The sequence below is a fragment of the Parasteatoda tepidariorum genome, chromosome 8, assembly GCF_982258835.1.
Source record: "Parasteatoda tepidariorum strain Cologne lab strain chromosome 8, Ptep-v5.0, whole genome shotgun sequence".
Taxonomy (NCBI): Eukaryota; Metazoa; Arthropoda; class Arachnida; order Araneae; family Theridiidae; genus Parasteatoda; species Parasteatoda tepidariorum.
In genome coordinates, this window is record NC_141762.1 from 98,959,055 (window position 1) to 98,971,104 (window position 12,050).

The following is a 12,050-nucleotide window of genomic DNA, read 5'->3' on the forward strand; positions in this document are numbered from 1 at the left end:
GAGCGATAATTGACAAGGCAAAGAAAAAATCCCTTTTTAAAAGATAGAAAATTAAGCACTTTTTATAAACCCCAAAGAATGAAAAAAGCATCTTTAAGGACTTTTAAAAAGTGTAAATAAAAAATAAGCACCTTAAGCACTTTTTAAAAATGCTATGCACCCCGTATTAGTAAGTTTTTTTTTTAAATCCATTACTTAATATTACTTCTACAAAAAATATTTTATTCTTTTTTTTTTGGTTAAGTGTAAAGGATTATGATTTAATAAGTTACATTAAATGAATAGTTATATTCATTTTTCTTAAAAAATTTTATTCATAGGCATTCAATAAAAATGTCAGCTCTCGTACAACTTTCATTCAAGCATGTACCTTACAGGCTAACCTTAAAGACTCCAACTACTACAGATTCTCTGTAGTTTCAAAAAATATTTTTCCTAGTGGAAGCAAGGGGAATGTGTTTATATTTTGATAAATTAGAATTAAAAGAATTTCATCCCCCACTAAATGCAAGTAATTTAAAAAGATACCTATAAGGTAATACAAACAAATGTTTTGAATAAAAAATTTTTAAAAATCTGTTTCAAACATAGTAGTAATACAGTCGGACCTTTATTTAACAAAGTCACTAAATCTCGATAACAAGTTCGTTACATGGAAAATTTGTCAAATAGAAAATCAAATTTTAAAATACTTAAACATAGGTACAAAATAGGTTTTAAAGTCATAAACACTAATTAAAATAGCAATTGATACATCGCTATCTTTTAAACTAGTATCTACAATTTATTTTACAAATCTTAACCATAAAAGATATCTGCATGAAAAGCAAGAATAGAGCAAAACATTATCCAGTGTTACACTATCATGTTAAATACATTTTCAACTAAACAAAAAAAAATGCAAAATTCCTGTATAAAATTATAGCAGCATTTATTATTAAAGTAATTTTAAACAAACATTACTACATGCGTTCTTAAGTTTAATTTCTACGGATAAAATCCGTTAATTTGGTCAGAGTTTTTCGTTTGATATGCAAACAAAAATAGAAAGGAAATTAACTGCTTTCTCTAAAATAACTTATAGAGAAAGTAGTAAAACATTACATAAAGCAGTGGCTTCAAAAATTAATTCAAGGTCATTTCCCCTCATAAAATGCATTAACAAGTTGGAAATATTTTGGAAAATAGCAAAAGTGGATCTCAATGAAAAGTTCGTTAAATAGAAAATTCACTTCGTTATTTGGAAGTTATTTTTCGAAGAAATTTCTAAAATGTTCTTGATTCCTCGAAAAAAATTCCAAAATCGAGAAATTCGCAAAATGGAAGTTTGTTAAATAGAAGTCCAACTGTATATTTAACGCATATGCATTTGAAAAGCACAAGTCATCTAATCAGTATTTGGAAACAAAAATCTTACAAAATTTGTACTATAAAATAGAAATTTTACATTAAATAATGATTATTTCTAATGACTAGATAATAAATAATTATGAGATAGGGTGCGCTTAGTAAAAGTTTTTTTCTTTAATGACTTATTTGGCAGGAGGAATCTAACTCGATCGTGAATTATCAGCTTCAGTTTCCACCTCTTGGGATGTTGCTGCGGACATTTTAGAGTGCTTGAATGGCCCCCTGTGCAGGTCTCTCTGAGGACCTTTTGCACGACTTTCAAATTTGGAACTCAAATTGCTAGGATCAGGACCACGGAGAAGTGAAGTATTAGGACCTTTGTAATTTTTTGGATCAGGACCAGTTGTAGGAATGTATTCTTTCCTGAAATGAAGATAAAAACATAGATATTATTACTCATACAAAAAACGTTGAAAATTATTAATAAAATAAATTAATGGAATCATAATAGGCCCCCCAATAATTTTCCGAAACTTCAGAATTTATTTAAGTTCTTTCCTTTTTTAAACTCTTAAGCAGGGTGAGTAGCCAGTAATCAACAAAAAATAAGCACTTTTTAAGCCCTCAAAAAAAATAATAATAAATTTTTTTTAAGCACTACATACATTAACAAAATGCAAAATAATTTTCAAAGACTTTACATGATCATGTTCCGACAAAGAACTTTTTTCGTAATTAAATTTCCCACCATAAAGAGATTATAAGATTTTTCAGTTCAATTTCAGAGGGTGAAAAATGAAACTAAAAATTGATAATATCTTGCAAAATGCAACAGAGTTGCACATGGGAACACAAGAATCTCACCGAACTCAGGTCAGTAGACGCATATGCGGACTCGCAAGTATTCCACCAAAAATGTAAAATGATTGGCGCTTTCATACGCTATGGACAGATGGTAGGTCGAAATGGATTGTGGTTGAATGAATTTGTGGAAAACGTTGAATAGTATTATGTGAAAAGTAGGCTTTTGTATAATATGTGGCAAAAATCGACATGGTAAAGAAAAAAATCTCATTTTCGAAAAAGAAAAATTAAGCATTTTTTAAAAACACCCAGTGAAAAAAGCACCTTTAAAAAGGCTTTTAAAAAACAAAAATCAAAAATAAGCACATTTAAGTATTTTTTAAAAATGCTACGCACCATGTTTTAGACGTAGTTATTAATATAAGGAATAATAAATTATATCATCTGCTTAGCCTTATTATTTATCAAATAATTATTCGCAATGGGGGTAAACTGTATTTTTCAAGAGATTTTAGCTATTTATGATCCGATCTATTAAACTTCTTAGGCCAAAGTCCACCCCAGGCTGTCAAGTCCTTGATGATGATCAGTTCATTGATAAAATAACTTTGAAATTGTTTATTTTTCACTTTAGCGAAAATTGAAACGAATTCATCGAATAACTAAGTAAAGTATGAAATTTTTCACTGATTATATACTTTAACTGACTAGTTCATGTAACACCTAGTTATTCAATTAAATAAATTAATTATACACTTTTAAGGTAACATATACATTAATGTATTAATCAATATTATTCATAAAAAATGTATCTGACACATCACTTCTAACTGGTTATTATTTCCCAAAAAGAATGCGCATTTATGCAAATATTTAAAATAGAACTTACAAAAGCAAATTTTGACAGGGTCCTTTCCTTAGAGAAGGATCAGGCCCACGTGCTCGAGTGCGATAGACAGAAACATTTTCAAAATCGTTGCGAGTACTTGTTGCTTTTGAGAATCTGAAAAAGAAAGTTATATGCCTCTCAGAATTTTCTTCATTTCACAAAATTGTATAAAAATAACTAAGGAGACATTATACAAGGATATAAAAAAAAAGCAATTCATCACACTTTAAACATAGTTTGTCATAATTAAAAACCTTTTATTCTAAGCAAACACTAAAATCAAAAGTGACAAAAGTAACCAGACATTTTGAAAATTTTCAAAGCTAATGTATATTATAGCTTCCAACATGGATAGGAAAAAATCCAGTAGATTTTACGAAATAACACAAACTTCATGATAATTGCTGCATAGTGTACTAAATATTTTAAGGGAATTTTAGGGATTTTCATAGTCATCAAAATAGAAAAACTGCATTATTTTCCAGTTATGACAGATATTGAATATTCTTGAAATGTCATATATTATGTTTACTCATAATTTCAAAAATTAATAGGTGTTTAATTCATAAAAGGTATTTAAGACATCTAAAATTAATTTAAAAAAAGAATTCAGAATAAAAATAAACTGAACATTTTAGAACAAAACGAAAAAAAAAAAGTTTTGAGCTGTATAAATGAGGTTTGCTTCATTGTGTATGAGTATTATTTATTTAAATATTTAAGCAATAATCTGTTCAAAAATTCTATTTCAATAGGGATTTTTTAAGAAACTTGCTCAATTTTAGGAAATTTTAATTAAACCAGTAGATCTGGAAAAACTGGAAAAATCCCTTAGAGTTGGCAGCTAAGGTATATTAACAAATTATTTTTTATTCTATTTTGAAAAGAATTTTCACAAATATAAATACCGTTACAAATAAGGAATAAAAACTTTACCAGAAATTTATATTTTACAAAGGTATTTTTGGTAACTAAACTTTATTCTTACACACATAATGCATATCATTTGCTTTGTAAAATTAACATTTCATAAATTGTAGTAAATAAATAATAATTGCAGTACATAAATAATAATCGTAGTAAAAATACAGTAATAAAATGTTCATTAGTTCTAAAACTTAAATTATTGCTAAGATTTTTTTTTCTATTTTTCCAACTATAGTTTTAAAGCAAAAATTACCATAAAAAATTAACATTAAAAAAAGCTTTCAAATTTTTTTAAGCTAAAATTTTCAGTTAAAAATTAAGCTTTTAAAAATGTCATATAAAACCAACACAAACAGGGTATCAATATTTTCAAAGAAATCCATAAAATTCTAAGTTCTACATCCTCTAATTCATTATAAATTGATCAAATAAAAAGTTCTTTTTAATCTGTAACATAAATAAAATGTAATTATGAAGTATAACAAAAAAAGAATAAAGAAGCAGCAAGGATTTAAAAAACCCCACTAAAATAGACAAAATAAAAATACAAAACAAGTTTGTTAAAAATAGAAAACAGTAAAAACATGTTACAACTAATAAGTACTGAAAATAAAATAAAATAAAACTCTTCTTTTTAATTTAATTATTTATTCTAATAACAGCATGCGAAGAAAATTCATAATTTTAGTTGATGTTAGTTTAAACGTTAGTATATTATTATTTTAGTTGATGCAAATTTAGATTGCCCATACATCTTAATATTTTAGCTTAAATGCTCAAAAGATTACTTTATTGACATTCTTCGAATTTCACATAACCTTTTTCTTTAGAAGCTATTTAAAAACACAAAATATTAAAATAAAGATTTTTTTGTTCATTTATTTTTAAGTATTTTGAGAAATAAATTAGTTATTTTTAACAATTTTAGAACTGGAAAAATAGTGCAAATAATTATTTATATTTTTAATCAATATTAGCTGAAGAATAAATAAGTGAAGCCTTTCATTAAAACATAATAAATCTTACATAACAAATCTAACAAAACTTACTTAACAAATCAAATAAAGAAAACACAAGTGTATAAAATAAAAGAGAGAAAAAAATCTACATTTCAGATACCAACACATTAATAAAAAAGTTTAAAAAAAATAAAAAGTTATTATAATATTACAGTCAAACCCTGATTTATCATTCCCGTTCCGACAACACAAGTATTGCTCTTATAAAGTTAATACTCGCTTGGGTCATATTAAAACAAGCAGACTCCTGCATCGATTGTCTAAAAATTCTGTTTACTGATTGTTTATTTTGTTTTGATAATAAAAACAGCAACACCTGATACTAATGATGAAAATGAGGATTTGTTAAAGATATGGAAAATAAAAATGTTGAAAACATTGTGTTTGATGGTTATGGATCAGTTGATGAAAACATTGAAACCTGTGGTGTTCTCAGTTCTAGAAATGGTTGAAGAAATGCATAGTGATACCCATGAGGAAGCCAAATGACACTACAACCGATGCCAACATTTGCAGAAGGTCTTTGAAAAAATGAGGAAGCTTTTTATACAAACGTAAATTTTCATAAAATGAAAAGCAATATTACAAATGTCGCAAATTTATAATTTGTGCTGCTGAGATGAAAAATGTGTGTTCAAATCAAAACTTCTGTACATTTTTAAAAAATTAATCAGGGTAGGAAGCCAAATATTTCAACAAAATATAAGTACCTTTTAAGTACTTTTTAAACACTCAAAAAATATTTTCAAGCACTATATACATTAACAAAATGCAAAATAATTTTCAAAGACTTTACATGATCATAATAAAAGAACTAGTTTCTGACTAAGAACTCTGCAAAGAACTTGATTATATTAGCTATTATAAAAAGATCAAGAGGCTTTTCGGTTGGATATCAGAGGATGGAAAATGAAGCCAGAAATGGAGAATATCTCGCAAAATGCAGCAGAGTTGCACATGAGAGTTCAAGAATCTCACCGAACTCAGATCAGTAAACGCACATGCGGACTCGCAAATAGTATTTCATCAAACATGTAAAATGATTGGCGCTTTCATACACCATGGACCTACAGTACGCCGAAATGGATTGTGGTTGAATGAATTGTGAAAATGTTGAATAGAACAATGTGAAAAGTTTCTTTGGCATTGTAAATAATATTGTATTAAGTACACAATTTTTTCATTTAAAACTTTTTTTACACATTGTAAATAAATTAATTTTCAAATTCATTATTTCAAAACCCATATTATTAGTTTTCCTTCACCTATTGTTGGCAATGAATGGTCGACCAAAGTTTTACTGTAATATAAGTAAATAAAAAGTACTAACTTCAGAATTTCAAAAAATTTAAATTTTGGCCTAGATTTTCTTTCAGTTGGGGTAACTGTGACAGCTTTATGGGCAGGAGATGCTGTAGATGCTTGACGGCTGTAACATATCAGAAGTAAATTAATAAAAAGGCAAAATAGTATTTTTTCAAAAGATTTTAATAAAATAATTAATATAAGTATTTAAGTTACATAGAAATGCAGATTCCTTGAAAAGTGAAAATTTTAAATACAGCGACTGACACTAATAAAAATCACTTGAATGTATAATAACTATTTTTCAAAAAGAAATACCCAAAAACAGAGTTACATATATGCGAACACTGGAGAAATAAAATAACAGAGATTTTACTAGCGACATTAAAAATTAAAACAGATTTTACTATGAGTAAAATTTTGGTACATCATTTAAGTCAAAAAGAGAAATTAAAAATTGGAAATTATATAAGCACTTTCATTTAGCAAAGTAAAAAATATGTATATAAATCCTAATTTGAAGAAGATTTTTTTAAACCAATATTTATAATTACTTAAACCAATAACACTCAACATACTGCAGTACTGGCCTTAGCACTATTTGTTTAGGAATAAGAGAAGTATTTTTGCCATCAGTGGATATTTTATTGCTAATATTTTTTTTAAAAAATCTCTTCAATAAATACAAAGAAATTTGAGAATATATGGGTAAACAGGAGATAGTCGTAAAATACAGGAGTCTCTGTTGACTTAGCAGGTATGGAATTATGACAATATCAAAACATGCATTGTCCTTTTAATAGATAACCATGTGTTTCAAAGGATTAAAGTAAAGAGAAATAAGAGAATAATCATTATAATTTAGTGCTTTATTTTCTCTATACAAATATCATTTATACCTAAACTTTCGTGACAATAAAAATTTGTAAAAATGTGAATATTTTTTTTTATTTTAAATTTTTATTTCTCTTTTGCAGTATCTTTTGTCTTTTAAATATTAAACATACAATAAAATGTTTGGAAAAAAGCGTCATAGAATTTAAAGAATAGTTTAATGGGTGCCTAAACTTTTGTGGCACATGCATCAGAAAAAACATAACTTTATTCTATTAACTTTTAATTATTATCAAAAGATTATTATTAGTAATAGATTTTCATTATTTGCCATTTGAGTATATGTAAGTTGTAAGCTAGATTTTAATTTAGTTATTACTTGAGTATATGTAAGTTTTTAACATTAACTTTACAATACACAAGAAAGTATATAACTAAACATACCTTGGACTTTTGGATGGAGTTGCTTCCCTGGAGCCGTCACCTGCGCACAAATAAAAATTTTGAAAAGTTTGCACATTTTCTTTTTAGTTAATTTAAATTAGCTGCCTTATAAACCTAAATATTGACTTTCATACAAATTTTTACAAGTATGATAGGCAACACAATCTAAAGTATATACACTCTTAGTATATAAAGTATTTTCATTGAATTAGCATAGCTAATTCAATGAAAATAAATTTCATCTAAATCCATCTGCATTAGAACACATATTGAAAAATCAGAATGAAAGATTTTAGATTTTTTTTTTCATTTTTAAATAAATAACATTTATTATTTCATCTTAAAAATTGAAGTTTATTAAAAAATGTACAATATATTTATCAATCAGAAAAATTTAGTACCATTTTACTAATACTTTTCATACATTATATAAAGTGATATTGAAACAAAAAGTTTTTAAATTTCATTCAATAAATTTTTAAATTTCAGCTATGTTAATATCTTTTCTTAAATTTAAATTTTGATAAATCACAAAATGAAAGTATTGTAGCTAAGAAATAATATGAATAGTTAAAAAATTTCATTTTAGTAATGAGAGGCTTGCTGAAAGAAAATATATTTAAAGACATTTTCAGTAAAAAAATCTGCAAATAAATATAAATTTTACGTCTATGATAAAAGAACATATTTTATGTTTATGGTAGAGAAACATATTTTATGTATATGATAAATGTTGCTTGATGTAACAATTTTATGATTGTTTTTATTTGAGAATTTCATTTTCCAAAAATATGAATAAATATATTTACTTTTAATAAATTTGAAGCAAAAAAAGAAAAAAGTTAAAATCTTTGAAATTGCTATTATATAGTGTACAACATAAATGGAATATTCCATTCTTCATTAACAACAATATAAACCTTTTGAAACTAATAACTTACAGATCTTCTTTCAATCTTAATCAACCATAAAAATCAAAGTTTGGTTTGGCTATGTTGCACACAGTTTGAAAATTGTATGGTAGAAACACATAAATTGCTTACACATAATTTGTTGTATCAATAAAACTTATTTTAATAACTCATTTCAAAGTAATAAAACTATGACAAAAATCTTGAAAGTTAGCAAATATTGACAACAGACACCTAACACACAGGTTTCCCACACAAATTCAGAAGAAAAAAATTCCCTGACTTTTCCAGGTATACCAGGTAAATTTCAATGAAAACGAGAGCATATTTTTATCAGAAAACTTAGATTCTTTTAATTGTAATGCCAAATATCAGATTTTCTGTGTAAAAAGATATCATTAAATGAGGAAGGGAACATTTCAGTTTGAATAAAATGTGAAATTCTTACAACAAATAATTATAATAGATGTTAGAATTATTTAACTCGAATCTCAATAACTGATTACTGTTAATGACAATCTTAAGACTGGTCATTTTTCCAGGTTTGATATAGGAATATTCCAGGTTTTTTGCGAAAAAATTGCAACTTTGGCTGACTATTCCCTAGATTTTGGAGTCAAAATAAAATTCCCGGACAATTCCAGTTTCTCCCTGAACCGTGGGAATCCCACACACAATGACAAAAAATGTTTTGAAAAAGAAATGCTCTTGATTAGGAAATGGAATGGCGTGTTACCTCTCCAGGAATGCCTCTCTAAGCTTGAGTGGCGTGGGGATCCAGAAGTTGCATCACTGTCCTGAGAGGTGTGTCTACTTCGGGGAGGGGGCACAGGAGGGGAGTCTCGAAGATTCGATTCCATTTGGGCAGCTATACTACCAGGGTCAAGCAGAGGAACTGGTGGACGAGCTCTAATTTGAAAAAGAAGGTTGAATTGATATGCAAAAAATAAATAAATTCGGAAACAAAATATAATTAATTAGTAATTTACAAGTTACAAGCAAAGTATTTAATTGAGCTGAAAGAAATTTATAGTTAAACAAGGGGACATGAACAAATAATTGATGAAAATGCAATATTTTGTTTTTTTATAAAAAAAAAAAAGAGAAAGAAAATACAAGAAAATTCTTAATTATCAAAGATCTTAATTTAACAGCCTATTATAAAAACATTAATGCTGAGCTGCCAACATAGACAGGAAAAAATCCAGTAGATTTTATGAAATAATATAAATTTCATAATAATTGTTGAATAATATGCTAAATATTTTACATGTAGGGAATTTTAAGGATTTTCAATGTCATCAAAATAGAAAAACTGCACTATTTTCCTGTTATGATTGACATTAAACATACCTGAAATGTATTACGTTTACTCATAATTTTGAATATCAATAGCCATTTAATTCATCAAAGACAATTCAAAAAAAATGTTTTAATTAATTTAAAAAAAGAGTTCGGAATAAAAATAAATTGAACATTTTAGAACAAAAAAAGTTCTAAATTGATTTCGATAAATGAATCTCGCTTCATTACATATTAGTAATACTTATTTAAACATTCAAGTAAGCAGGCAATAATGTACAAAAATTCGATTTCAATAGGGATTTCTTTTAGGAAATTTACTCAATTTTAGAGAATTTTCAAAAATGTACAAAAAACACAAGAATTTTAATTAAACCAGTAGACCAAGAGAAACTGGCAAAATCAAGTAGTCTACTGGAAAATTTAATAGAATTGGCAGCTACGTTAATGGAATTACCAAATTAAAAATCAAACAAACTTTTAATATTTTTTTTTATAAACTGAACAAAATGCTCTAAAATAATTAAAATATGATTTTAAAAACATTTTCTATTAGTAAATATAAAATATTTTAATTAATGGAAATCTAATTACAGACATCTTTTCTCACTAATTTACAATTTACAAGCAAAATATTTAATTGAGTTAATTGAAATTTACAGTTAAACAAGGGGACATGAACAAATAGTCGAAAAAATGCAATATTTTGTTTTAAAAAAAATTTTAAAAAAGAGATATGAAATACAAGAAAATTCTTAATTATCAAAAATCTTAATTTAACAACCTACTATAACCAAATTGAAATCAAATAGCCTACCAAATTGGAATTACCAGATTGAAATCAAACAAACTTTTACCATTTTTTTTATAAACTGAACAAAATACTCTAGAATAATTCAAATATGATTTTAAAAACATGTACTATGAATAAATATTAAATATTTTTATTCATGGAAATCTAATTTGAGATACCTTTTCTCAGGCATTATATTTTGAAATTTAATAATTAGATATTTTATTGCATAAAAAAATATCAAAACTACAGTCAGTGAAAAATTTAAAGTAATCAAAATGAAGAGCTACACAATTGCTTGAAAATTCATTTACTCAAGAATATAAAATACAACTTTTAATATTTTTGTGCAACAGATTGTAATAAAAATATCTTCTTACAGTTATCAACTACCCCATTATAGTGTTATTTAATTAAAAATTATTAAGTCCATCACTTTAATTTAAAGTCCAGATGACATGTTTCATGTCATAGTCAACAAAAAGAACTATCATTTGAACAATAAGCAAAACATTATGTCTAATAAATGGCAACTGATTGTTGACATTGGTTGCATAGCAACAGCTGTGTGTTTCATTAATGCTATTTCTCTCTAGACATTTGATGCTTGAGTATACATTGAGATTTATTTTTATTCAAATATTATAAAGGTTTTAGGGATATTTTTTGTATGTACCTTGAATTTTGTTATCTTTTTTAATGGTATCTCAATTTCATTTAGTTTTTAATTGTTTCATGTATATGAATTTTTATTTTCTAATTTTTGAGGAAGAATATTTTCTGAATATATTTATTCAACATTTATTTTGATTCAAATATGAATATGGTTAATGATTTTTATTTAAATAAATATATATTTAATAACACCCAAGAATAAAGTAAGGAACAATTACTGTGCTAAGTGCTTTTTTTAATCAATAATTGTTATAACATAAAAATTATTACTATTGGAAATTAATATTTTCATTCATTTGAAACAAAAACAAATAAAAATTATTAATTAAGAAATGAATTTATCAAGAATGCAGTTACAAAAATAATTTATTAAAAATTTAATATTTTAATTAACTGTAAACTTTTAGCAAAGTTATTTATATTATAACATTAAAAAATAAAATATACACAATATTTAAAATTGTAAATAATTTGTAATATTTTAGTGAAAATTGTAGCGGCATCAAACAATGAAACTTCAAACCAAAAATAATAATTGCTTTTAAATGGCTAAAAAGTGTAAAAGAGAAAGAAAAAAAGGAATAAAACAAACTGCTAATTAGTGTTCATGAAAATTCTTATTTACCACAAAGTATTAATAGTAAAACAAAGAAACAGCAAAATAAACTAAATTTCCCTCCCTTAAAAACAATGGCATCACTTATGGGTATGGGTTAAAAACATTTAAAAAAAACTATTAAAGAATTTAAATATGTTGAAAAAAAGTAATTTACATTATTATTATTGATATATATTTA

General features: G+C 25.6%; 1 protein-coding gene across 2 annotated transcripts in view; it reads right to left on the minus strand.

Annotated features, from left to right (window-relative positions):
• Positions 1 to 219: 219 nt before the first annotated feature.
• The window catches only part of LOC107443058 (uncharacterized), a 48,879-nt gene continuing 37,048 nt past the window's right edge, over positions 220 to 12,050 (minus strand). For both annotated transcript variants that reach the window (XM_043052190.3, XM_087169493.1), the window contains 5 exons: positions 9,220 to 9,392; positions 7,573 to 7,612; positions 6,320 to 6,418; positions 3,044 to 3,157; positions 220 to 1,773 (listed from right to left, as the gene is read on the minus strand). In XM_043052190.3, coding sequence (XP_042908124.3) covers positions 1,551 to 1,773; positions 3,044 to 3,157; positions 6,320 to 6,418; positions 7,573 to 7,612; positions 9,220 to 9,392 — 649 coding nt within the window. In that variant the 3' untranslated portion in view covers positions 220 to 1,550. The remainder of the gene's footprint in view (positions 1,774 to 3,043; positions 3,158 to 6,319; positions 6,419 to 7,572; positions 7,613 to 9,219; positions 9,393 to 12,050) is intronic.